The sequence below is a fragment of the Pocillopora damicornis genome, chromosome 2 (assembly GCF_964200805.1).
Source record: "Pocillopora damicornis chromosome 2, jaPocDami1.2, whole genome shotgun sequence".
Classification (NCBI taxonomy): Eukaryota; Metazoa; Cnidaria; class Anthozoa; order Scleractinia; family Pocilloporidae; genus Pocillopora; species Pocillopora damicornis.
Genome location: NC_142671.1, coordinates 10,878,483 through 10,904,003, shown reverse-complemented (window position 1 = coordinate 10,904,003; position 25,521 = coordinate 10,878,483). Strand labels below are relative to the sequence as shown.

Here is a 25,521-nt window from a genome sequence, read left to right as displayed (position 1 = left end):
CGAGAGCCAGACAAGCAAAACTCATTCGTACTTCCTTACTTTTTCTTGAGGACTGAGAGAGCGAAGAATCATCACAATCAGTACCCTTTGGTTCTATTTTTTTTAAAAACAAAATCATTTGCAATACTGGTTAAACTGGTTACTCGTCTTCAGGGTACATTTTCATCTCTTACATGAAATGCTTGATTCAGAATTCTGGACTAGCCCGAAAAGCGTTAAAATTTCTATTCCAGAAAAGAAGTTTTACCTGGAATTTCAGCTGAGCGGATAAAACAGAAAACATTTCTGTCTAAAGAGGGACAATCAACAAACCAATAAAAATTCCTAGCCATCAATTTTATCCATTTTTATTCGTATTAAACGGATGATGAAATTTCAGAAAAATAAATACTCTGTAGTCCATAAATGAAGACAAAACTTTGGGTAAAAAAAAAATTATAACCTTCATCCAACATCAAAATACAAGTGTAAAATAAATAATTTTTCAAACCCTCTTCGTGGAATATCATGTAAAACCAAAAGCCATTATTCTCCTTGCAGAGTAACAACTATAATACAACAAACACTCGTAAAATTGACCCCCAAAAAATTGCTGTTACATTACTTGACGTAGTATTTAAAATGCTCACTCAGTGAATCTACTTTTGAACAATCACAGAATGCGGAATGGATGGACAAATATCCTTGTGAAAAATGTGCGCTTTACACCTTCATAATTTTTTTAAACAAATTCGTCGTAAATTTGTTTATGAGTCGAAAAAGGGGGCTGCCAAACTTTACCAGCCCTTTTAACTGTATCCATAAGAAAGAACCGATGGGAAACCATCGATAGCAGGTGAAACGATTTACAGTACAATTCAAGGAGTTGTAGCTAAACCACCTCGCGGAAAGTATTAATAAATCGAACATCAATAAGACGTTTAAAAGACAACATTCTTAAGGAGAAGGGTCTGAACTCTCCAAAATCGCTTTAAATGCAACTAGAGCACAATATTCTTGTCGTCACTAGTCCCTCACCACACTCGGCCATCAGCGTAAGCGGGGTGCTGGGCTGCATACTCATGACGGGCAAGACTCTCGCTGTAGTTTGACTGAACGAGCTGCGCATGAACAGTTTGATCTGCTTTGCGATCTCTAGCACGTTGATTCATCTCTTGTCTGTAAATAAAATGATAAAATAAAAGATATCTCATCGAAATAAAATTTCTTATCAAGCGCTGCAAGTTAGCGTTAAATAGCGTCCTACGATTGAATGGAAATCGGTCGATAGAAATCGAAATACAACGCACTCACATCGGTCGATAGGCGTGCTTAATTAAGCAAACGCTCGTCTGCGTGGCGGTTTTGTATAGCTGTGTTTAGTTTTTTAACCTTCCTGGTGTTTAGAAGAGACAAGTCATTTATGGTAACATACCTAGCGCCTGGCCACAGACAGAGAAATGTACGAAGAAAGTCAAGATATAATTAAATGTTTTCATTGTTAAAGACACAATCAAAAATACAAACCTCGCCTTAGCCAGAGCATTTTCTTCCATGTCAGTATCAGCAATCACATCAACATTTACGGAGGAGATAACAAATGGTGTCCCGTACATGAAAGCCTGGCCAGAGTTGTAGTATTCCACTGCCCTTTGAACAGACTCAGCGTCTGCAAATAACACCCAGGCTAAGCCATTTGGTTTCCTGAGAATCTGATCCTGATTCACAGAAAAAATAGGCAGATTGGAGAGGAAGAATAATACTCCCAATACAATTACAAAAAATATATGTTAGCCCCTATTTCTAGGTACTCAAAAGAGTAATCTTTAATCAATAAGACTAACCGACTGACCGACTGACTACCTGATTGTCTGACTGACTGACTGACCGATTTACGGCTGATTGACTGACTTATCGACTGACTGTTTGACTGAATGACTACATCACTGACTGTCTAATTTACTACATCACTTACTGACAACTGACTGACCGTCTGACTGACTAACTAAATCACTGACTGACAACTGACTGACTGACTCACTAATTGACGGCTGAACGGACACACAGACCTGCTGTCCGAAAAAACCGTCTTGATTTTAAAAATGAAGCTTCAATGATTTTGGCTCTTCTGAGGTATAGGAAACAATTCTTACTGAAAGGGAATTTTTTTTTCGTTCTGTCCGAAGTCCCCTACATTTGATAAATACTACACTTTACAGTTAAATAGAGGAGTTACAGCCTAATAAACAAATAGAAGTTTAAACCTTTAGCAAATAGACTTCCACGACGTTACACTCCGCTTCACTATCCAGCTGCCCTTCCAATTTCTCCGCAGTCACGCTCAGCGGCAGATTACTAACATATATCGCACATGCCCGCTGTGACGAGATCTGCAACCATCCTGGTGCGTCTTTGTCAGCGCTGATAACTCGGTTCCAGTCGCCTTGACTCATCTGAGATCTCGTGTTTTCCGTTTGGGAGAGAGCCACAGACAGCTGCAATGCATCATCAAGTGTCAAAGTCCTACAATGTTTTGAGCTGTAGTCTGTTAGGACGGCCAGACTGTCCAGTTTCGGTCCCAGTTCACCAGGTTCGCCCCCAAGTCCGGTGAGGTTGACTGAGAAGTTTGAGGGTGGTACAAAAACGTCTGACGTAGGAGGGTCACTACTCTGTGGGTCGAATCCTGAAAAGTATAAGACAAGGCCGCTTGCCAGTTATTTCACAGACACGCTGCCACTGGTTGTAGGGTGCCATGCACGTTAACGTACAATCCTAGCACGATGATAATACTTCAGTAATTCCTTATCTTACATCAAATTAATAATTATCTAAACGAAATGAATAGTGCAAGAACACTAAAAGAAAAAGCGTAACATATCAACAAGGGAGACGAGGAAAATAAACTGCCAGGGTACTATGACAAGAACAAAATTATGATGTTAGGTAATAAAATATGAACAGGCATGTACCAAGTGCTTCTGCCAGCCGTTCCATTATCTGATCCACATCTTTTTCTCCCAAAGCTTGTTGCTGACTTTTGAGGTTTAAAACTCCCAGTTGAGAGCCGGAACCAATTTTGCCAACCAACGCAAGTATCCCTTCCCTGCCGATACAGTTGTCGCCCATAAACAAGCTCTTCAGGTTTGCCAGTTTGTCAGCTAAAGCACAAGCTAGTTTCTCAGCGCCGCCGTTTCGAATCTAACGAATAAAACAGTTGTTTCAATTAGTGTTTCATAATAAAAGCAATTTATAAATACATGCAAACCTTGTTTATTGACAGATCCAGGGTTTCAAGAGAAAGCGAATTTCCAGTAGATTCCAACAAGTTGTTGACCGATGTGTCTGTGAGCCTGTTTGCCGCCAATCTCAATTCCTTTATAATCAGTCCATTCCCTATTGCAGTCATCAGCGGTTTCATGTCTCTATCGTTCAACCCACACCCTATAAGCGACAACAACTCAAAGCTGCAGGGAGTTATGGGTATAAATATGTCTGACAATCCCAGCATTCTTTTCAGAGCATCTGTTCCTGACAGTTTGATTCCGTCCAATGTCAGAGAGGAAATAAGTGGGACTTCAGGCGTTGTCACGGCAACGAGCTTAGAAAGATCAGCGATGAAATTTGGTGAAATCCTACATTTCTTTAGAAGCAGCGATTTGAGGTTTTTAAGTTGAGGAAGGTTTACGATTTCGGCGGCGATATCATCAGCAACATTCAACGAGAAGTCAACGGCACACAAGGAATGTACACTTCGATCTACAGAAGCAAAAAATGGAAAAATTAAAACCAGTTCGTCGCTTAATGTAAGATAGGGTTGAACAGAAAAAAATTTAATCGAATAACATTCCTTTTCCTTCGTGTTTCCCCGTTTAAGGCAAAAAGAAACCTTCAATTAATTGTCTCACAGCGATTTCATTCACCTACCGTCGCCAGTTAATAAGGGTATGGCCAAAACTACATAAGAAATGAAATCTCACAGAACTGGCTGTCCACCATTCGAAGATCGCGTCTCTTTCAAAAATAAGATGTATCATCGAGCTTTATAGGGGCCTCTAAGTGTGAAGGGCAGATGCAGGGCTTTGGGTCTAGATGCTAAACCGTATGTCACAGATTTACATGTTTTGCCACTGCTTTGAGAGGGGAGGCTTGGGAAATTAATTCCAAAGTTCTGTTTGTTTAGAATTCTATAATAAAGGATATTTGATAGACAGGGAAAATAATCTCCCACAGGTAAAACGGTCTTTATCAATAACCAAGACAATTACCAGAGGAGGTCAAGGCGCAAATGCTTGATAAACACTTTGTGGTAAGCTGATCATTGTTGGACAAATCCAAGGAAAAGAGCTGATTTAATTTTCCCTGAGCGTTTTCTGCCAAAGTCCCTAACGCTTGATTTGTCAGCGAACATCCTGCTATAAGTAGCTTTTTCAGATTCGAACTTCTTTCCGGCTCATCAGTCACACCTATATGGTTACAATGCATTCAAAAGTGAAAGTAAGAAAAGATGCAAGTCTGGGGATGAATAGTTGCCAATCAAGAACAGTTACTGCGACTATGAATGCAAACCGTTAAGAACTATTTCCCATGCCAGAAGACTGACATTCGAGTTTAGCACAAATCTCACCTACAAATAAATGCAAAGACTCTAAAACACCCTAGACAGCACGAGATCGGTAGATATAACAAAATAAGAAAGCTCAAATACACTGTAAAGTACTGAAAGTTGCAAACAGAGAGCAAGACCTGATGGTTTCCATTCATCCCGTTCGCCAATTTTGGTTCCGTCAAGAACCAGCTCCTCCAAAGAAGGATGACAAATACAGCTCCACAAAAACTCCATGAGAAATGACAGACAAGACACCTGGACATTAGACAAGTCGAGAAGTAACATGCATTAGCCAATTTGAAGATACATGTGAACTCAGCGGCAGCTTGGTGATGGCAAATAAAAAATCAACAAGCCAGAAGAATTCTCAAAATTTACTGGATCTCGTGAAAAGTCCACGAACAGTCAAACAAAATGTGGAGATCGTGCTTAAGGGTAATTTTTTTTTCCTGTTGCACAATACAGTGAAAAAGTAATTGGTCTTCGCAAATGTTAGACAAACAATAGCTTCCTTTGCTCTCTCCAGTATATGGTTTGGACCCGGAAGTAACGCCTGAACGGAAGTCATCACCAGAGTCGATTGAAGAGTTGTCGTCAGTCACGTATTCTAAATTCAGTTCGTGTAAACTGATAAGTCATGTACGTTTTACTCTAATTTTTTTACCAGTGGTTTGAAAAAAAACATCCATGATGAACAAATGCAGTACACTGATTGTCGCCTTTTTTGGTCCCAAGTTGTACCATTCAATATCACAAAATATCACGGTCTAATTAGATGATGTCAAAGTTAGCCCAGAGGTGTGAAGTTCGGAGAAAATGACTCCATCCTCACTGTTAACTGACAACCCTGTAAATGACTACACAAGTGCATCATTGTGAACCAAGCACACGAATAGTTTTTTTTCCCGTGAAAATTGTAATCACAGTGTTCAGTAAATTCAGTGCAAAAATTTAGTTTTTTGCATGACATAGGTAAATTTACCTGGTGCCCAGCTGCATTCACACTGATGAGAGAGTTGTTATTTTGAATTCCTTTCCGCAGTGCTGCCATTCCATCGTTTCCAAGGCTCGTTCCATGGACGTCAAGATGTCGCAAGCGACAACCTGGTTTCTGTGACAAACAGCAAACACTATATTATAAGACTTGTTCACGATACCATTCAACATTATAAACACATCCACTGTACATGTAACCAAACGTCTATACATTATGATATGAGTTTCCATAACAATATGCAACACATGAACTTTTCAACAACACTGAAATGCGCAGGATAACGATTTCTCAGTTGAATAGCGATATTCGCTCTTTGAACGACCCAGAAAATTAAGAGTGAACCAGAATTCTGCCGTTAGTATGCTAATACCACTAATATGCATAGATGTACATATACCTGCAAGATTTTTAACAACCCCTCTCCAAACACAGCTCCAATGTGATTATTACTGGCATCGAGTTCCTCAATTGTTGTATTTCCTTCTACCATTGCCTCGCAAATGGCAGACACATCATTTGATCCACAACTGGTAAACTTTAACACCTTTAGAGATTTGTTGCTCATCAATGCTGGTCCAACACATCGCGAAAAGTAATCACTCCCAAGGTTATTCCCAGAAACATCCAATCTCTCCAGAGTGGAGTTGACAGACAGCATTTCTCCTAAACAGTCCTTTACGCGTGAAGAGAAAACATCACACTCACTTATCAAGGTTATTTCAAAAAGCTGATTATGCTTAAGTTTTTGGCGGTGACAAGTTGGCATTTGTGAGAGAATGTCGTTAGTTGTACATATTATATAATAAAATAATTTTGTGAGAACAAAAACCTTAACAAAAAAAAAAAGAAATAAGAAAAAGGTTTGGGTAAATTTGAATCGCCGAAATAAATTTGTATTATGTCATGAGATAAGCTGTTTCGAAATCAACCAGAACTAAACGAAATGCTTTTGGCTCTGTGGGATTCCTGACCAAATTTATGATAGTTGATGAAGGTTGCCATTAGATGTTAATAAAATATTTTTGTTTCGCAAAGAATTAGTATTCTAGTAAATAATAGCTAATAAAAAAAAAAGATTTCAATACTTACAGAACTATCAGTGTCTGCCAAGTTGTTTGCCAAGTTCAAAGACTTAAGAGTAACATTCCTTCTGAGAGCCAAACAAATAACACGAAATCCCTGAGGTCCAATAAGATTTCCTGATAGATCAAGTTCCGTCAAGTGAACAAGCTTTTGTATCAGCTCTGCTACAGTCACAACCCCTGGTGAAAGTGAACGCATCAATTGAACTGACTTCACACCCATGACATTAAGATCTTTCACAAGATGCCCAGGTGATAACTTGCAGGAAAGACGTAGTGCTGCAATGAGCCTGTTTTCGGCAATGACGTCTCGAAAAAGCGCAGAATCTTGTGCTTCTGTTTCAACACTGCTCATTTCACCAACAACTGAGAGACTTTCAGCTGATGTGACATTTCTATCTGACAGATTTATTTTGACATCATTTTCACTCTTATCTGTGGCACAATTTCCTTGGCCACCTTGGATATTTTCAGTAGCTTGTACAACTGGCACATGGTTCAATATTTGTAGAACTTTCCCTCGGTCACTTTCATTTTTACTTGTTACAGCTTTGTTCAAGTTGCCACAAAACAGGGGATCCTTAATTTCAGCAATATCTTGATTTATTGAAGGATAAATATCAGCATTCTTAGCAGTTTGTTCCCTACAAATATCACCATTTTCTAACTCAGTTGTCCTTTTTTCTATGGCTTTCTTTTGGGTAGAGGATTCTTCATTTTCTTGAATACATTTAGGATCAGTCACCTCGGCTACATCTAATTTATCCTCTACATTTCTTAACTTTATTTCCTCTTCAAATGTTGCTTTTGTAGCTTCTTTCACCTTACTTTCTTGAATGTTTTTAGATTCAATCACTTTCACAGCATCCAACTGATTTTCTGACAGATGAAGATCAGTATTTTCAGCTGTTTGATCTGTAGCAGCCGCACCATGTGTTAACTCACTGTCACGATCTTTATACGTTTCTTTGGTACGTTCTGTACTTTCTTGATTGCTTTCAGAGTCAGTCACCTCAATAGCATTCAACTGATTAAGATCAGTACTCTCTGCTGTTTGGTGTGATGTAGTAATTGTACCATTTGTTAACTCTGAGTCAGTTTCCAGTCCAGATATTTCGTTGGCAAAAGAGTCTTGAAAGCTTTGGTTGGGTGTTGCAACAACTTGGGTAAATGAATCATTTGTTTCATTCAGGGATGTTTTCTTTACCCCACCTCTACAACTACAGCCATCTTTGGCAGGACCAGAATCTCTAGTCCCAGTCTGAGGAGTAACATGTACCTCAGAATTTTCATTCCTCTGATCCATGCCAGCAGAAACTATACATAAACCATCTCTATCTGTAACCTGATTTGTCAGCCCTGAACTACCATTGTCATCTTTTCCATTAGGGATATCATCTCCCTTAACAATACCACTTTTACTGTCCTCTATGATGTCATTTTTAACAAATTTCTTCCCTGATTTTGCCTGCTCTGTCTTTGCAGAAGTTGTAGAAATATTTTGTATATCAGATAATACTTCGCCAGTGACATGTTTCTCTTGCTCCCTCAAGTTCTTTCCCTCTTCTGTTGAAGCTGCATTGACAAAGTCTTGCTCCTTTCCAAAACCAGTTCTCCCAACTGACAACACATAATATGTTACAAAATAATCATATCAAAATAAGTGCTTCACTTGGATTGGCAGTGTAGGATTGAATTACTAACAAAAATGAGCATATTCGTCTAATTTCATAAATATGTGAATTATGCTCAGCTTACAAACTTGTTCAATTCAAGGCACTCTGCTTCCAAGATATAAATGACCTATTCCTCATTAAAATTGTTAACTTTTGGGAATCTTCAAGAACACTAGTATAACACTTGTGTGTTCACCAGCATTTTTTCTTTGATATAAATGCATCTGTCTTCTCTTGAAAAGTACAAAGCAAACTTAACACTCAGCATGTACATGCTGGATATTTTTTCCACTCCTTTTTAACACCAAACCAGCTCATAATTATATATTAACCACAAGATGCAAACAGCAGAGCCAGCAAGGGCTTGAATAGTGAGCAATGGACACCCAATTGATATGATATACAGTGTACTTTGAACAAGCCATAAACACTGGCAATATTCAATTCATCCTCTTGCACTAATTGTGTCTCTTACTCATTCCCCATGATCACTTAGCAAAAGATGATTCATCATCAGCACTTAGAAATAAACTTCATCTCCCAGTGTTACAACAAAATATATATATATCTCCTCTGTGTCATTGAAAAAAAACAAGTTCACATTAAATGTCTCCTCACCAGATTTTGTTGCTTTCTTGTAAGGATCTACATCATTTCTTTCCTCTGCTTCATCAACTTCTACTTGATGAGCACTTGACCCACATCCCATACTTTGGAATTTCTGATTCACTAGGGACAAGACATAAACTTATTGAATTTTCACTTATTCCATGATTGTGCATCTAATACAAGATTGGTTATAGTCAAATCAACACTATGCACCTCCCTGGCTATTAACCATCTTATATCCAGTGCACTATCATGGAATAATTGTTAATTGTATCTACTGTATTAAATCATAATTAATTTAAACACCACTTCCATGCTCCATACAAAGGTAGTGAAAAATTAAAAATCAATGGAATTTCAGAGACACCAAGTCCTATCAGCCTGATTATAGCTTGTACCACAACCACTGACCAAAGACTCCCTTCTCAGACATTATGCCTCCTTTGCCAAGTCTATCACCTAGATCAAGAGCAATAAATCCCCCCCCCCCCTTCACCCTCATAAGCCCATTTCTTCCTTTCTTAGCTGAATAAAAACTCTAGTCATGTATTTTCATACATTTGGGCTGGGTAGGGTTACATTAATGGTGTACTTGTATTTGAAGGCCTTTGTTATAAGTGTCTGTCCTAACCATAAAAAATCCACACGGCAAGCAGCATTCACTAAATGGCGGGGGACAGGCCGATGAAAATAATGGCTCAAATTTGGCTTTCATTTCTGGATTTTCAACTCACATCACTTTCTCATAACTAAGCCCCACTCTCCACCAATGTTCCCTCTTGGGAGGTCTCACAGTGAATGAGCCCCCTAAGGACTTATTTTAGCATTTACAGAATAATTACACTACCTCATTATGTGAAATGCAGGAGTCTCCTGGACATGCATAAAAATATCTCCCAGTGCTCTATATACTTTACTTAATCTCAAAGATAAGTGAATATGGATTTGTTTATCTACAGAGGAGATGAAGTCATGTAAACTCTACTCTCCACTTTAAAGGAATTTTAATTGGTTACCTTTTCAGAGATAGTAATTTTTTGGCCAATTTTTATTTGATTGTGGAAAATCTGCATCAATTTAAGGGTCTTTCAATCGATGAGGAGAAAAATTGGCGACCAAACAAATTTCAGAAGAGAGAGGTTGTCATATGCTGTCCACTCTAAACATTCTCCAGATTTCAGTTGTATACAGTAAATGATGTCTGTAATAGTGAATTTCAATTTTTGATACTATGGTGTCACTTATTAAAGAGGGCAGCACAAGAGTTGAAATCCAAGTGTTATTTCTAAGACGATAGTCCTCGTAATTTATGCTCTCTTTTCATTTGTTGGCATGACGGCGGCTAAAACAACTACAACATTGTCGATTCTTTCAAACGAAAGTAAATTCAGGTCTTCCCTCGAATAGAAGATTCAAGACGTAAGATCAAAGTAAAGATAAGCCCTTATCGATTATTTATGCCCTGATATTCATTGACTAATTCGGTTTAAAAGTTACGAACAATAATTTGGGAAAAATTAATCGAATGAGCAATCATATCAGATGCCAGGATTTGTGAATAGAATGAAAATTTTACGATTGGGAATAGCTCAAATGGTTGGAATTTCAAAGAAACCAACCTTGTACGTTGTACCTGTCCCGTCTCAGATATCACTAAAGATATTATTCTCAAATGCATCGACTTTCCCGCTCGACGCCATATTTACATGTTACTGTACCCATCATGCATCGCTTCTCATCTGAAAAGAGGTGAACCGTAGTTGTTGTGGAGTTTTACAGGTAATTTCGGGCAACAATTCAGGTCTGAAATTAATTTTTTGATCGATTTCTTGTTCGAAATTTCTTACACTTTTCATTCCTCTACCTCGCCCTCAATTTCTCCATGTAAACTTTAAATTACAGCAGTATATTGATGCGATCAGAAGGCCTGGTTCAACCTGGGTTTGTGCAGGGCAATGAGGCTCAGAAAGATGGTATCATGATTAATTACACTTCGTTATAGAAAAGGTTGATGAACTTGTCTGATTTTAAGAATGATGAAGAAGAAGAACAAGGACTGACTTCCAAGGACCGTGCAAATGATCCACCTCGCCGTTCAACAGACACCTTAAGCAAACGTACAAGTACACGAAAAACACTTCTACCTAAAAGAAAAGATTGTGAGCAATGATCTTAGAAATACAACAACAATGATAATTTCAGGCTGGGCATGTGTTCACTTCTGACCTAAAATATGAAAGCCTGTCCCAGATGTTTTTTGTCAGTTCATCCCTTAAACGGAGTGAGTAACTAAGAAATTCTTCTCACAGTATCCATTTAATTTCAAACAGAAAGGTGATGAGAAGCAATAAAACATAAACCTTAGGATACAGTTTGATTTCACAGATATTTTCTCATCTAAAATTCAAGAAAATGTGGTAAACAGCATGGAGAAACGACTTTTTTGATCATGGGAGTTTAAATTTGAACAGGGTCCACATTGACTAAGCGGAAAAGGTGGTTTTGGACGAGTTGCTTAATCTCTCTCCACCCGGTTTTCTCTCTGCGCAAGCATAGCAACCCGTTTGCTAACTGGACACCTTGTGCTGGCTACGCAAAAGACCACATCGTGAGACAAGCACTACTTTGTCATATGGTTTTAAGGGGAAACGGATGGGGTTCAGTTTCCACCAAAAGAAGTAAAAAGAGGAACTATAGAAAATCGAGTACCAAGTAGGGAGATCATTAGAATACAAAGAGCCTTAAGGGGGGGGGGGGGGGGGGAAAGGAAAGGGGGTTTGGTAGATTTTATTGTGACACAACCATGCCGCCCCCCTACCCCGCCCCCGGCCATAAATGGTTACTGGCCCCTTTTAAGTTCACCGCTGATTACGTCACGATTAACACTCGAAGATCTGTTGAGCGTGGTTTATTTACAGCCCAAAGTTTCACTTCATAAGGATACAAATTTCATTTCAATAAGTCATTGTAATTACAATATTTTGTAAATAATTTTTCAACGAAATAACTTTGTCTCTCTTAAATTATACGAATCTGAGTTGTTGACAGTTTATTTTTGATAAAAATTGATAATCAATCCCCAATTAAGGGAACTCGTTGAATGCCGGACATAAAATTGTCTCATTTAGTGCCACATCTGATTCAATAAAAATAATTTCATTAAGATATATGTTCCTCTGAGCACTTCAAACCGGCAAGCATTCCAGTGAGACAACAGCAGCAGCTAGCGATGGCGTGCTAATTATAAAAAAAAGTGTCGTTAAAAGCAGACACGATTGCACAACGATTAATAAAAGCCAAAAATGAAAGAGGGATCACGTCCTTGCTTCATCTCTAAAAGATAAAAGATCTCCTTTTCTTGCTTTAGCACAAACTTTAAAACCAAACTTAAGCGCGCACAAAAATCAGGAGCTTCTCCTACCAGGCGGGTAATGAAGAAGATTCGTGCACCAAGAAGGCATTGAAAGAGATGCAAACTGCGAACAAACTTTCGCTTGGAAAAAAAAGGACAAGAAAACGCACGGAGAAAGTGAAAACAAGCAAAACAAAACTGAAAACAACGACAACAAAAAACTACACTTTCTCGTTAAACTAGAAACTTGAGGGCATATAGGAAAGTTCCCTAACGAGCTTGTAGTTTTAAGGTAGTTTTAAACCCATTCAGTTCTCTAATGGTAGAAGGACATGAGACGTGTAGGTGTCGACCTTTCCCTTCCCAGGTAACCCTTTCTCTTCCTTTTCCTCTCCGAGTTTGTCGCCTTCTCAGTTTACATTCTAGCCGCGAAAGGAGTCGGTAATATCTTGTGAGAGTTTCAACACGAGCCCAATTTCTGACCGTTTGAGGTCCAAATAAAATTATTAAATTATTATAAGCGAGCTAGCATGATTGCGAAAACAAAACTCTGTCGATTGTTATTGAGAGCCTGACAAAGCCATGGGCGACACGAAACAGTTCGAAATATTCTGCAACGCAAACTAAACGGGAAAAATCCCATCCAGTAACTTCAAAGCGATTCAAATTATGTAACCAAATGTGATAGCTGGAAAGCACTTTCCTTTATACTATCATTCAAAGCAACTTTAACTGCTGTAACAACCTCTGGAAATTCGTAGAGACGAAGGGCTTCCGAGTTCGATATATTTGCTTGAAAGAGAGATATTCTCTTCAATCTTGAAGGTTCTTCTTTCCTTCTGGTACATTTCCTCTACTCATGTAATAGTTACACATCTGTCACAAAACTACTAGTCGTGTCCATTCGCTGGAATACAGGTTGCACCGTTTCTTTGGAGTCCCGTCGCTCAAGCGTTGTCACTTCATTTTCCAAAGAGGACTCGAGGTTCCGAACAATTGGCGAGGACGGCGCATCCGTCGAACAGCGTCGGTACCAAACCGCCGAAATCTGACATGAGGGTTGTTCCGATTCGGACACATGACGTTCTTTCGAGTGAGACCTTCTCCTCTCATCAGAAGGTTGACCAAAACAAAATTCCACCACTCCATCCCTACCGGAAAGTCCTGGATAAGGAGGGAGATCTTCGTCATCCGACTCAGGGTCACCCAGTAAATAGCTGATTTCCCGATGAAGGTGTGGAACACCGGAGTAACCACGAGACTGTTGGCGTTCCTTTGAAGGGAAAAGATCCGGAGACGCCATAACTGCAAAGGAATAATTGCAAAATTTGCTGTTATTGCGTAAGTCGAAAGACGCTATAGGTAACGGATTGAGGGAATGGACGGACATTGCTGTTATCTATCAAGACGCAAAAGGGTCTCCAGAACATTTTTTCGAATATGGATGGGCAGTTCTTCAGGATGTTTAACATACACATCTCACACATTTCCCTCTAGATTTACCAGCATTACCTAAATCATAAGCTGGCGGGGCATTAGCCTGATGGATGTCGAAAGAAACAGTGCTGGCCACTTCTGATATCCGGCTCTGAGCCCGTTGGCGCCGCAACTTGCGAGTGTGGAACACGGCCAGAAGACTGAGCACGATGAAAATGACACCACAAGAGGCACCAATCATTATTCCAGTGAAGTGATTCCTTTTTTCTCCGTCTGAAAATCAAAGGATTTCATTTAATCTTGCACAAAAAGAAGTACACGAGGAACAAATCGAAGTTTAAGAAGAGATTGGCACATTGTGAGCTAAGTTTTGCTCATCTAACACTTATTAAAGCACTTCCAGTTAGAAAAGAATAGTGAATTAACATGTTTTTTTGTATCGTGATGTTTTCATTCGTACTTTAGCAAAATTATACATCCTCAAACCTCATGATTTGCAATAAAACACTAACACACTTTATGGTACAATAAGTTTGTAAAAAGAAATTTAATACTACTGCAAAATAGAAACCCTGCTGCATCCCACATACTTATCAGAGCCCTATTCTACAAGAGAAAGATGATTCAAGAATACACTGACTAATTGACACACAACCACTCATTAAATGGTAACAAATAATCACATTAATAATAATAATAACAATAATAATAATAATGATGATGATGATAACAAAAGTAATAGTAATGATAACTTATAGAGGCTCGCTCGAGAACCTCACTGTTCCTCTGTCCGTCTATCCCTAGGCTTCAATAATGATTAAACTAGCCTTCTTTTAATTTTGATTTGCCTGTTAATTATACATTGCAATTCCATTTTTTTGAGACTTTTGTTTCATACAACAAGGCATTCCGCGCTGTAGAATATTAGGCCTTTCCATCATTCCATCGTTTAATCAAATGGCGTCACCCTGTTGAACTCAACGTATCGTATTATAGACCTTCCTCGCTTCGCAAATTTAACGGCTCTTCTGAGCATTTGACGCTGATTGAAATGGTAAAATGATCTCTTTTCGAATATATAAATTCTTCTACAAAGTTTCCACGATGTACAGATCAAACGTATTTAGATATTTCTTCAATATCATTCAAACGCTTTCTTTTTTTCACGTGCCATTCTGAAGTGATTGTGAAATGTTTATCGTCTCCTGTAGTACACAACGAGAAAACCATGAAGTAGCACCGAAAAACAGTGTGATTACCTGCTAATATGCCGCGTAACATTCGAAGCGATTCGAAGAAGTCATTAAACGTTGAACAACCGAAGATGTTCGGAAACAAACAAAAGCCAAGAGCGAGGAATATCGGGTAAAACTCGGCAGACTTCGTTGAGGACGAAGACGTCGTTCGTATTCTATTCTATTTTAACTCTCACTCACTCAACAGGACAACATTACTGCTTCGCCTCCACAGGAGGCAGTGGCCATAAAAATAGGACAAGAAAAAGCAAAACAAAGAAATGACTAAAAAAATAATGGAAATTAAAATAACAACCAATAACAAAATATTTTGGGTTCAAAAAAGGTAAAAATTTAGACCAATCGTAAACCAAGGTTAAAAGTTTCCTCATATATTGTAACATGTAGTTAAATAAAATTATAAACCTTGAACATTACTCGAAAGTTTCCTTCTAACTGAAAACGAAATTAAAATGAACAGCCCCATTAAAATGTTTCCTTTTATCGGATTGAAATCCCAAGATCCCAACAAGAATTTTTGAATTTTTCGTGACTTAAATCGCGTTCTGAAAAGCTCGCCGCTTTTAAATCAATTAATTACAGGATGGGAACGAAAGTGTTCACCAGCCAATAATTTGTCAGGAAGCCAAGGCTCATCACAGAAGATCAAGACTTTCACTCATACTAAAATTTACAACCGGAAATGGTATTTGGAACTAGCCTAAACCGGAAGTATTCATTGGTCAGGGATATTAGAAAGATGGTGAAATTGTTTTTCGTTTTTAATCCATCTGAAATTTCCAGATGCGAAAATGACCTTTGCAATCACCGCTCTCATGGTTGAAGGTGATATTTCAAAATTGGTTCAATTTGATCACTGTAAACCAGTTGGTGTAAATCCGGGATATTTCTTATCTCGATGATCTTGTCATCAGAGGAGTCAAATGGCGTAGGCGGGTGAAGAAAGCGAAAAGCGAGCAGTGAATCACAAAGAAAGAAAAACAATCAATCGTAAGATCATTCACTTAGAGGACAAAAATGAAAACAAAAGAAAAAACAGGGAATCGAAACCAGAAGAAAAGGCTCTCGAGAAAATCAGTACTTAAGTCTTATTTCTCATTTCACGACTGCGATTTCGAAATGCTTGTAGCCTACCAGAAAAGCCAAGATTACCTGCTGGTGAATTGCTTGCATAATTCACATTCAATGATATCCATTTAATGTCGTAATCGAATTCGAATATTTTATATTCGAGACCCCAATAAAGATATCGTATCCATGGTGAAAGAATATGTCGCCTGGTATTCTGCCACGTAATAGTTGTTTTAAAAAAGAAATATTCCATCGCTCTTTCACGCAATGGGGATATAGCTCAGTGGTAGAGCATTCGACTGCAGATCGAGAGGTCCTTGGTTCAACTCCGAGTGTCCCCTTGCTCAAACATTTTTCCTATTTTCTTTTTAACATCACTACATGAATTTTAGCAACTTAGATATTTACAATTCTAGCCCTCAGGGTACTTGTCTGTAAAAATTGGTTTATAGGCTTATTTAGAAATAAAAAAGCGTCAAAATCGTCATCTAGTTTACAATGACTACACGAAGATTCGAACCGAGAAGATCAGACAAGGATATCTTAACGAGATCAGATAAAGGAAAAGAGGGTTAGCTCATTATTGTATAAATCAAGATCATTAAATATTAACGTTTATTTCAACCTCTTGGAAAGCGCACACAAACAGCCCTAACACTTGACTAGGCTCCACCAATGTCACTAAGATACACCATACCTGCTTCGTCGCTCTGGATAGTGTACACTGCATCAAACCCTCGGCCAGCATATTGACTGTTGGATCGGAACTCTATTCGGAGCTTGTTCGTCTTCGATTTGATGGTGGCCGGGATGACTCGGCCACAATATCGGCCAATCACCGGGGACCAGCTAGCCAAACCATTGTACACTTTAGCATAGTCGGAATCATCTGGGCATACCTGTGAATCCCCTTCCACATCAAACTCCCTAAGGGAAAATCAGCGTCGAAAAGATCAGCTAGTTGAAAATGCTTCAGATAAAAAATCGTAGTAAATGCTTGGTATTAAACATGACTTGAAGAAACCCCAACTGATAGAGGAATTACTTTCTGTTAGAGGAAATTTTGAGAAATGCTAATATGTTAAAATAAAACTGCGACTTCCTAATCCATTGAACAGAATTAGCTGAGACAACAGGGACAAATTTATTTTGATCACTGAGTAACACGCAAAAATATTGGTGGAACTGTTGCTTAATGTAGTTGTTGTGAGAAGGAACCTTATCATTTTGCACTTTTATGGGATTATCTAACACACTCAGCTTTGCAAAAGTCTGAACAAAATAAAAAGGTATTGTTTTTATTATTCATTCCTATAGCTAACACAAAGTTTACCACACGTCTTTTTCTATTTAATCGAATGGTTCCGAAAACACAAAAACTATTTACAGTGGATCACCCATTGCAAGAAAAATGTAAAAATTCAAAGTCACCGAAATTACCAAGTCATTTAATTAATTGAGGGCCAAAACTGAAGGCTTTTCCAAATTCGCCTTGTGAGAGCGCAAGAATACGGGTGTTCATACTTGTGAAGGGAGGGGGGGAAGAGAGGGTTTGAGGATTTCGGAAATCAAATGGATTTCAAAGGGGAATGGAGGGATGTCAGGCCTGACCTACAGAGTACAAATAGGGGGGCTATAGAAAATAGGCTGCAAATTACCTACCAATGGTGTGTGTGAGCATCATAAAATCACAGAGCCCTATGAGGGTATTGGGTAAATTCTAACATAGCAATAACCAAACCTAACCCTCCCCCTCCACACCCAGCAATAAATAATGACTGTTCCTCCCCCCCCCCCCCCAAGAGTGAACTGTAGAATGCTAACATCAGTTGTGGCAAAAGCATTTTGTAAGTAACGAGAATGAGAATCTTATGAATCTCATGTCTATCTAATACACACAATAAAATAAATCTTACTGAAATCTGAGGACAATCTTGTTCTTACTGGCAACCTCAATTTTCCATATACAATTAAGACCAGGGGGATATTGTTCCAGGTATCGCGGTGTTGAAAATCTTCCATCATTGGCATCCAACAAAAAAGCATGATCACAGTAATCTGGTATGAAAGCAGTAACAATAGAATTAACTTCTCAATTTGTGTATGACTAAAGCAGTTAAGGGCAGCTGGGGGAGAGGGGGTGTACTGAAAGACAACAAAGAGGGGAGGGGGGGAGATACATCACTGGGGTATGGTTGGGAGGAAACATGCCATAGAGTTGAGAGCAAGAAACACTTAACACTCCTTGGGTAAGGTAAAGGATGAAACACTCTGTATGGTTGAGAGTAAGAGAGGCCAGCTGAAAACAGAGGAAATAAAAAGCATAACACTAAATGGAAGACAAATATTTATTTACTGGAGAAACAGTGGCTAAGTTGTTGGTGCCTTGGGTGGTGGATCAAAAGGCCCCAAATCAAGCTTGGGTTAGGACCAGTGGCTTACCACCTCCAGGAGTATAGATAGATACAGAACAGTGTAGCACCAACCATTCAGGGAATCAGGACAAAAATGCTGCATGGTAACCTGTGTTTGGCTCATCAAAGAGAAATAGCAACAACCTGGGGTAGTTTCAAGGTTAGGAAAACTGACAGGGAGACACCCAGGTATCATGGGCTACAACACTCTGATTAGACTTGATCTAATTCTGAAAGTTTTAATTTAAAAGCAAAACCTGCAAATTAAACAACTATGCCAAAGATAAAATGACAAAGATGGGATGAAATTCAACATACTGGTTTTGGATGCTGGAGTGCTGTCTACAACAGTGTACTGTGCCTTGAAGGAATGCTTAGAGGTGATCCCAGTGTTACTTCCATGCAGTGTTATTCTTAAGTATTGCCCTGATGAATACACAGGGTATGGCCTTGATGTTCCACAAAATCTTCCAAGGACAGGTGAAGTACTGCTCAAACACAAAATACATTTTAGTTTCATGTATGCTCAGTAAATTTACAAGAGGAGGTTACTACAGAAGAAACACTTTTTGATCAGCAACACATATATAAAAAAAAAACAAAACAAAACCACAGCACCCAAAATGGCTGTACATATCACAAGGACTCAATAACAACCCACAGAACCCTTTGACCCCTACCATCAATGTGCATATTCTCCATACTGTTCTCTCTACATTTCCTTTAATGGTGTGAAGGAGAATTTGTTTAACAATCTAGAGCTTCTTTAAGTAAGTGATCTTTTCTTTCCTTTTTTGACCTTAATTTTTGAATCAGGGATGATATTGTAAAGAGAAACAAGATAATATTCACTTTTAGAAGGGAGAGGGTTACAGTAATTAGATGTACGTGTAAACAGTCATGAGAGTGGGTAAGATGAGAGGGAAGTGCAAGTGATTTAATTTTTATCTAACAAAAAAATGTTGAGAAAGAGGCCAAAGTTGTGTCATCCAGTCACCACGAAGGTAAAATAACAACAGTTCAATCTGACATGCAAATCACTTTTGACCCTCAATCAAAAACTACTCTATCTTTGGTGTAAAGCTCAGCCCTAATAGCTGAACACTTCATGGTATTGTACCTGTATCTGCCATCTTGAACTTGAACATAATTCTCCTTACAGTCCTGGGCAAGGCTTGTCACTTGAAATCTGTCTTTGAATGCCAACTCAATTATGCCCCTCTGGACAACAATGATCCATACACACTTGTTGCTTCCTCCAGGGTTTGCAGGCAGTCTGCCTTCAAAGGTTTGGTTCTTGTTGTTGTCATTTTTCAATATGTCTCCACAGGAGGCTGCAAGAAAACAAGTTGTCAAACAAAAAATGCAAAGTGCATGTACTGTACAATCTTGTCATAAAAAGTTTGGTCTCAGTCGCAAATATCAGTTGAAGTAAACAAATATAATGTATAACAAATAACTACACAGTTAAACAAAGATATATATATGAATGAGGCATTTCAAGAAATGACTACATGTACATTGTGGCATTGCCAGGGATTTTAGGGGTTTGACTTCGAACTTCAGTTCATTGTTAGGTTTTTGTTGATTCAGTTATGAAAATGAGAAAAGAAAAAAGAATAATGAGATGGTTGGCATAATCGACAAAATTTAACTTAATGGTTGCTGTTCATTCCACTCAAAGATGACAGGCCTCAAACAAATCTTACCGATTGAATAAAATTATACAATCTTTTGGGAAAAAAATTTTATCATGTCTAAATAAAAATTGATTGAATATGTGACAGATTTTCATTTAGCAAATTCCAGATTTTGAGTTCATATCTGTTTCATTTTGTTTCACAAATTAAAAAAAGCAGAATACTTTTAACAGTGCTAAGAAAATAGTCAACTGATGTCATTTTACCTGCACTCTCCGCCACGCTTAGACGAAATTTATTGCCTTTACGCTTCCCTGAAGAGAACTTTATAGTTACACAAGACCCTGATGAGACCCATAAGATTCCAACTGGCTCAGTTTTAGGCCTTTGACAAATCTTTTCCACTAGAAACCGCTCGGAACCACAACCATTGAAAATTTCTAGCCTGCCATTTTCACAGTCATCTTTTATCTCTGATCCAAAATCAAGATTAATAGCTTGAACAACTACTGCCATCCCTCTTGGATTGCTCACCTTCCATGAACATTCAGAGCCACGAGGTGAGGAACTAGGATAGTCCGGTGATGAGAGAGAGAAAGTTGTCTTATTGAGATAGATGTCTCCACTACACTCTGTAAAAAGGAGATGTTGATTAGCTCTCCAAGCTCACATTTTTTCAAAGTTTCGTTTTGCAACCCAACTGTGAAATTCATAAAATCATGAACAACAGATACACTTAATATGAAATGCTATTTTGTTACTGACATCTCTCACTTGGTATGTGCACGATAATTGGTCGATTTGGCAGGTCATATTTCCGAGTGGCACCCACTAAATTCAAAAGTTTGTTTGAATTAAAATCTTATTTCTCTATCGGAACCCAGAGATATCACTAACAATACTTAGCATAATTACTAAAGTAATTATAGAGATTAACATGCTCTGATTGGTTGAGGATTGCATCATATCTCCCTATAATCACCAGTGCAATTTGCAACAAGTTTCTGAGCATAATTAAGTAAAATTGCATTCTTAACACCATGGGAGACCCTGCTGTAAGTATCCCAATAACTACAAAGTAAAATACAGAAAAGGAGTCTAGTCATTAATTGTGTTGTTTTACCAGCCAAGACACTTAACTCTCCAGCTGTCCCCTGATCTTCAATCAGACAGGTTTAAGGAGTGTACCAGGAATCAGCAAGGGAAACTAGCTCATTATATTCAAGGCATAACCCAGGATGCACTAAAATTCCATGCCAGTGAATGATATTTAACAATTATTCACCAGAGTGGAGGTGAATAGTGGTGGATATTTACCAAGCCACTAAGCTGCAAGGTCAATATCTACTACTTTCACCAACACTGAGGTGAATAATTGTTTTAGTATATACCACACAGATACCAGCAAAACTAGGTTTATTAGTTCTTTAAATTAAACTTGATTGGTAGTCATTAAATGTGATTTTTATCATAGGCTGCTTGGAGGTGAATAATAGTTGCTATTTACTTCTAAACTAGCCAATCAGCAGGTGTGAAAAGCACTATTCAGTTGAGTGGTATATGCTAATTATTGATATTCCATGCCAAAGACATCAGCCAGATAGACATCACACATGCTATAAAGTAAATGCCTAATGTGCAATATGTTCTTAATGTCAATGAAGCTGCTATATATATAGCTGCTCACCCCAATATAACTTACCATGTTCTGGATATCGTTCTGCGGCAACCAGGAGTGGCCACAATAAAAAGAAACAAACTGGGAATAGAAACACAAAAAAAGAGAACGATATGCATTAGTCACACAAAAGAATCAATACATCAACTTTCATTTTGTCAAGAAAGAAGAATTCTATCATTTCAGTTTTCCTTTTTTTTTGCTATAAGGTAAAGATGAAGAGTCCCTGATGTTAAAAATACTGCCGTGTTGAAGCTGATATAAAGTAAAAATGAACTCAGAAGAGAGTATTTCAATACAAGTACAACAGGTAAAATAGGGAATTGCATATTTCATATTCTTAGCCGTAGTCTTGTCTTTTAAAACAGAAGTAACCACATTTAAGCAAGTTTTGGATTGAATTATTCACCACCCTTTCCACAGGGGGAAAACTCTAGTCTACAAAAAGTGTCCCTTTCACAGAGGTGTTGCAAATAAAAAGAGGATTTTTTCCTAAAGGGACTATTGTTTATGCTCCTAGAATTGGGGTTTCCCCTAAATGTTGTGTCCAAAAAGATAGGTTTGATTGTTGCATTTGACATTAACCATCATGTCTACATCAGACATAAAATTAGACTACAGCAACAAGTACTTTGAAAACCAAACCAAAAAGTCTAAATGAAAATACAATGCTGCCTTTTTTTAAGTATCTAAGGGGTAAGGAATCTTGCCAGAAATTTTTTGTACAAGTTTGCATTGGTTTTTGAAAAGATATACATGAATTCTGAAAATGTTCCCATGTTATTTAACTAAAATTTGCGTGCAGCATCTCAGTTTCCACTCTCAGTATCTGGACAATCTTGCAATCTGGCCAAATTTTTGATAGTCCAATTGCTACTCTAAAATCCTGGATTCTTAATTCACAGAAGTTATACTTTTCAATAGCTGTCTAGAAGAGTGATTGGTAATCTAAAGGCTGGTTTTCATCTCATTTCAACTCTGAGTTGAAGTTGGAGTCTCAATCATAAGCACACAGCCATAGGATCTAATGAATATCAATCTGACCAAATTGGAAGAAAAATAATTTTGCCACTTGCGACTCAGTCGCTCACAATCCAGTGAAAACTGAGTTGTTAGAGTCACAAGTGGAAGAATGTACTGCAAGGGCCTGAGAATTGGCATTGTGATTGGTTGGTTTTTCCATTTCTGCTTGCAACTGACAATCTCTTTCACTGGATCAAAAGCGACAGAGGCATAAGTGGAATAGGAAGAAAATGCAACAGTTTTGATCCTTCTGAATACGATTCTGTTGAGCTTGTGACTTTGCTTTTGACTCTGATTTTTAGCTTTCACTCGGTTGGAAGTATCTTACAACTCCATCTTTTTTTTTTTTCAATTGGAACCAACTGACCATGACCAAATTGAATGAGGAATATTTTACCGTTGCAACTTCTGCTAACCAAATGCCAACTGAACGTTACTCAATTATTAGACCGGTGAAGCAAATTCAGTATTGAGAAAACCTTATCAAACGTAGTCGGTGCAACTTCACAGGTAAATTTTAATCTCAAGACAAGGTAATCAACTCAATAAAAAGGATTATCTGCGAAGCAATTCTCAAGGCCATGATCGAATTGCTCTCAAGGCCGTCGTCGATGACAAGGTAAGATGAACTCGTCTACATTTTTTTCGTCTAGACTTGAAAACCTCTATTCATCCCAGCAGCAAAGCATAGGCAAAGGGGCGGTCACGAGATCATTTAAAGTGTCTACAGTAAAAGACAACGTGGCTAAATAAAGCATTCCAGAGGTCATTTCACGTCTAGTCAACTTGCACGGTGCGAACTTGTCATATGTGCTCATTCATGTTCGGGGAGTTTTGCTTAATCCAAATCTCTCACAGCGATTTAGTTCGAGTATTCTGGCTACCTTACAATGGAGAAATTTCTTTCGAAAATTTGAAAGGTTGTTGCGAAATAAAACCCTTAGTATAGACGCCGCAGTGCTATCACACTAATGAAAGTTGACCGCTCCTGATCACGTACACTCTTCACATGATAGGACGTATTTAGAAAGCGTGGCGAATTTTAATTGCGTTGTGATTGCAAAATTACACTTCAGTTTCGCTCGCTACATTGAGTAACCGTTAATTTACGTACAAAATAAAAAACGAAAATCACAACAAACATAAATCGAGTCTGTGCAAGTAGATACGCATTTCGCATAGATCGTAAAATGACTATGACGGTCCCAAAATAGCAGTTTAAATGGTGTACCATTCAATAATCAACAGGTCGGTCTTAGAAGATTTTGACGAATTGCGAATCAGACAGCAAGCAGAAAGCAAAAAAAGGACTCCATGCATCCTCATTACAACGATCACAATGAGCTGATGAGCTTAAAGCCGCAGTATCATTCGCGTAATCGAAGAGTGCGTAGCACGTTTTGAACTCACCAAAACAACAATGAGTGAAGAACGAGGGAGACTGAATGCCGTAAAACAGCCGCAGTAATTCCATGCCTTTCCGATCCTGCACCTCTTGTATCTTACTCTACCTCCAAATATACGAAGGTCTGCGGATGGCGGCCTTTCCTTCAAACTGATCGCTATTTTCGAGCTCGGATAGCTTTGATGGCCATTACAAATACGGTAGCTAATTACACGAATCTAAGCATAGAATGCGCACAGTACGCATGCTTCGCTTCATTGAATTGCATGTGATAACTTGTCACCGCGGTGTCCTATATTTGCATACTAAATCGCGCCTTTTTCGTCACATCACAAAAGGCTTTATCTGACAGGGAGGAAGCAACCATCTTAAAACTAGAGAAGAGTGACCCAAGTTACCTCGGTACATAGGGCTATTTTTTGGTGTATTATGCGTGCCCCTCACTTCCGGCTGTCACTTTCATGCGGTATGTGCACTTGGCTCTCTGTTTCCGGTCTCCACTGGGCTTGTTAGTCAAAAAGAGCGAACGAGAATATTAGTCCGGAAGCCAAGACCCCAAAATAAGGGTTTCGTACAATGATCGAGTCAGAAAAGGCTCGATAGCGGATTTTTATAGAATAGAGCCTGCTGATCAATGTTAGGCTCTGAGTTAGGGGTGTTTTAATAAAACACCCCTTAAATTTGCGGAAACGAGGCTCAGCCATAACTACTGATAATGCTTAAATGTAACGTTCATTATGACAAGAATCTTCAAGAGTGCGTTACATCTTTATAATTAATAAGTTCACGCAAGTGAAGGAGATTTAATGGGCTTCCACAATAATTTGGGCTTTGGACACGTGTTTTTGTCGGAGACAATTGTATGATGTAACAAGTACTTAAACCATCGCGGAAATGAAAAAGTCAAATACATTTCCAAATATGTCAATTTCAGACTTGGTAAGGTTGACTTTATGCTTTATGAGGAAACAACTCTAACCAGTGCAATTTGCCAAGGAAAAATTCTCCAGCAGTAAAATATTTATGTGCTCTCATAATACGCTGGTAAAACAAATCCCTATTAGCCTGCTCTAGAGTGGGTTAAGGAGTGCAAATAAAGTGAAACGCAGCAAGCCAGTTGTCTATTGGGCATGTGTTTGTGAAATGTACATTCAGCCCAAGGTGGAACAGGTGGCAAAGTGTTGTTTGGAGCACGGACCTATCTGTTATTTGTAAGTGTCATTTGAATAGAGACACCTGCGTCTTGTGTTTGGCTTCAGTTTTGGTAATAATATTTTTTCATATCTCACCTGACTT

At 38.4% G+C, this 25,521-nt stretch overlaps 2 protein-coding genes, 1 long non-coding RNA gene and 1 other non-coding gene across 5 annotated transcripts; 2 read left to right on the top strand and 2 right to left on the bottom strand.

The window, feature by feature from the left end:
* Positions 1-335: 335 nt before the first annotated feature.
* On the bottom strand, positions 336-10,683 carry LOC113670877 (uncharacterized). 2 transcript variants are annotated; one of them, XR_016183421.1, is made up of 12 exons: positions 10,569-10,683; positions 8,959-9,069; positions 6,672-8,284; positions 5,980-6,255; positions 5,568-5,696; positions 4,723-4,840; positions 4,245-4,442; positions 3,245-3,735; positions 2,949-3,177; positions 2,244-2,662; positions 1,507-1,648; positions 336-1,158 (listed from the first exon to the last, which is right to left on the bottom strand). XR_016183421.1 is itself a non-coding variant. In XM_089195466.1 (12 exons), the coding sequence occupies exons 2-12, from the start codon at positions 9,047-9,049 to the stop codon at positions 1,014-1,016; spliced, it is 3,900 nt and encodes a 1,299-aa protein (XP_089051592.1). In that variant the 5' UTR covers positions 9,050-9,069; positions 10,569-10,683; the 3' UTR covers positions 336-1,013. The 2 variants fall into 2 exon arrangements, 1 of the variants encoding a protein (XP_089051592.1); XM_089195466.1 differs by having other exon boundaries at positions 1,507-1,697.
* Positions 10,684-11,842: 1,159 nt separating this feature from the next.
* LOC113670840 (dorsal-ventral patterning tolloid-like protein 1) lies at positions 11,843-24,653 on the bottom strand. Its single transcript, XM_027187026.2, has 9 exons — positions 24,231-24,653; positions 21,822-21,878; positions 20,386-20,751; positions 19,600-19,813; positions 18,798-18,967; positions 17,982-18,123; positions 16,763-16,992; positions 13,814-14,011; positions 11,843-13,606 (listed from the first exon to the last, which is right to left on the bottom strand). Exons 1-9 carry the CDS (start codon positions 24,292-24,294, stop codon positions 13,170-13,172), a joined length of 1,878 nt encoding a protein of 625 aa, XP_027042827.2. The 5' UTR covers positions 24,295-24,653; the 3' UTR covers positions 11,843-13,169.
* Positions 16,335-16,406, top strand: Trnac-gca (transfer RNA cysteine (anticodon GCA)). The gene has a single exon. It is a non-coding gene; the product is annotated as a tRNA-Cys (tRNA).
* Positions 23,309-25,335, top strand: LOC149049868 (uncharacterized). Its single transcript, XR_016183424.1, has 2 exons — positions 23,309-23,439; positions 24,069-25,335. It is a non-coding gene; the product is annotated as an uncharacterized LOC149049868 (long non-coding RNA).
* The last annotated feature ends 186 nt before the right edge of the window (positions 25,336-25,521 follow it).

Coding starts and splice junctions, on each gene's coding strand:
- LOC113670877 (XM_089195466.1), bottom strand. CDS start 9,049: ATGGGATGTGGGTCAAGTGCTCATCAAGTAGAAGTTGATGAAGCAGAG. Junction 3,736..4,244: donor TTGCGCCTTGACCTCCTCTG/GTAATTGTCTTG, acceptor TTGCTTCTGTAG/ATCGAAGTGTACATTCCTTG. Junction 1,698..2,243: donor TGGAAGTCTATTTGCTAAAG/GTTTAAACTTCT, acceptor TCTGTGAATCAG/GATCAGATTCTCAGGAAACC.
- LOC113670840 (XM_027187026.2), bottom strand. CDS start 24,294: ATGGAATTACTGCGGCTGTTTTACGGCATTCAGTCTCCCTCGTTCTTC. Junction 18,968..19,599: donor GTTCAAGATGGCAGATACAG/GTACAATACCAT, acceptor GTGTTTGAGCAG/TACTTCACCTGTCCTTGGAA. Junction 18,124..18,797: donor CACTCCAGCATCCAAAACCA/GTATGTTGAATT, acceptor CTTTCATACCAG/ATTACTGTGATCATGCTTTT.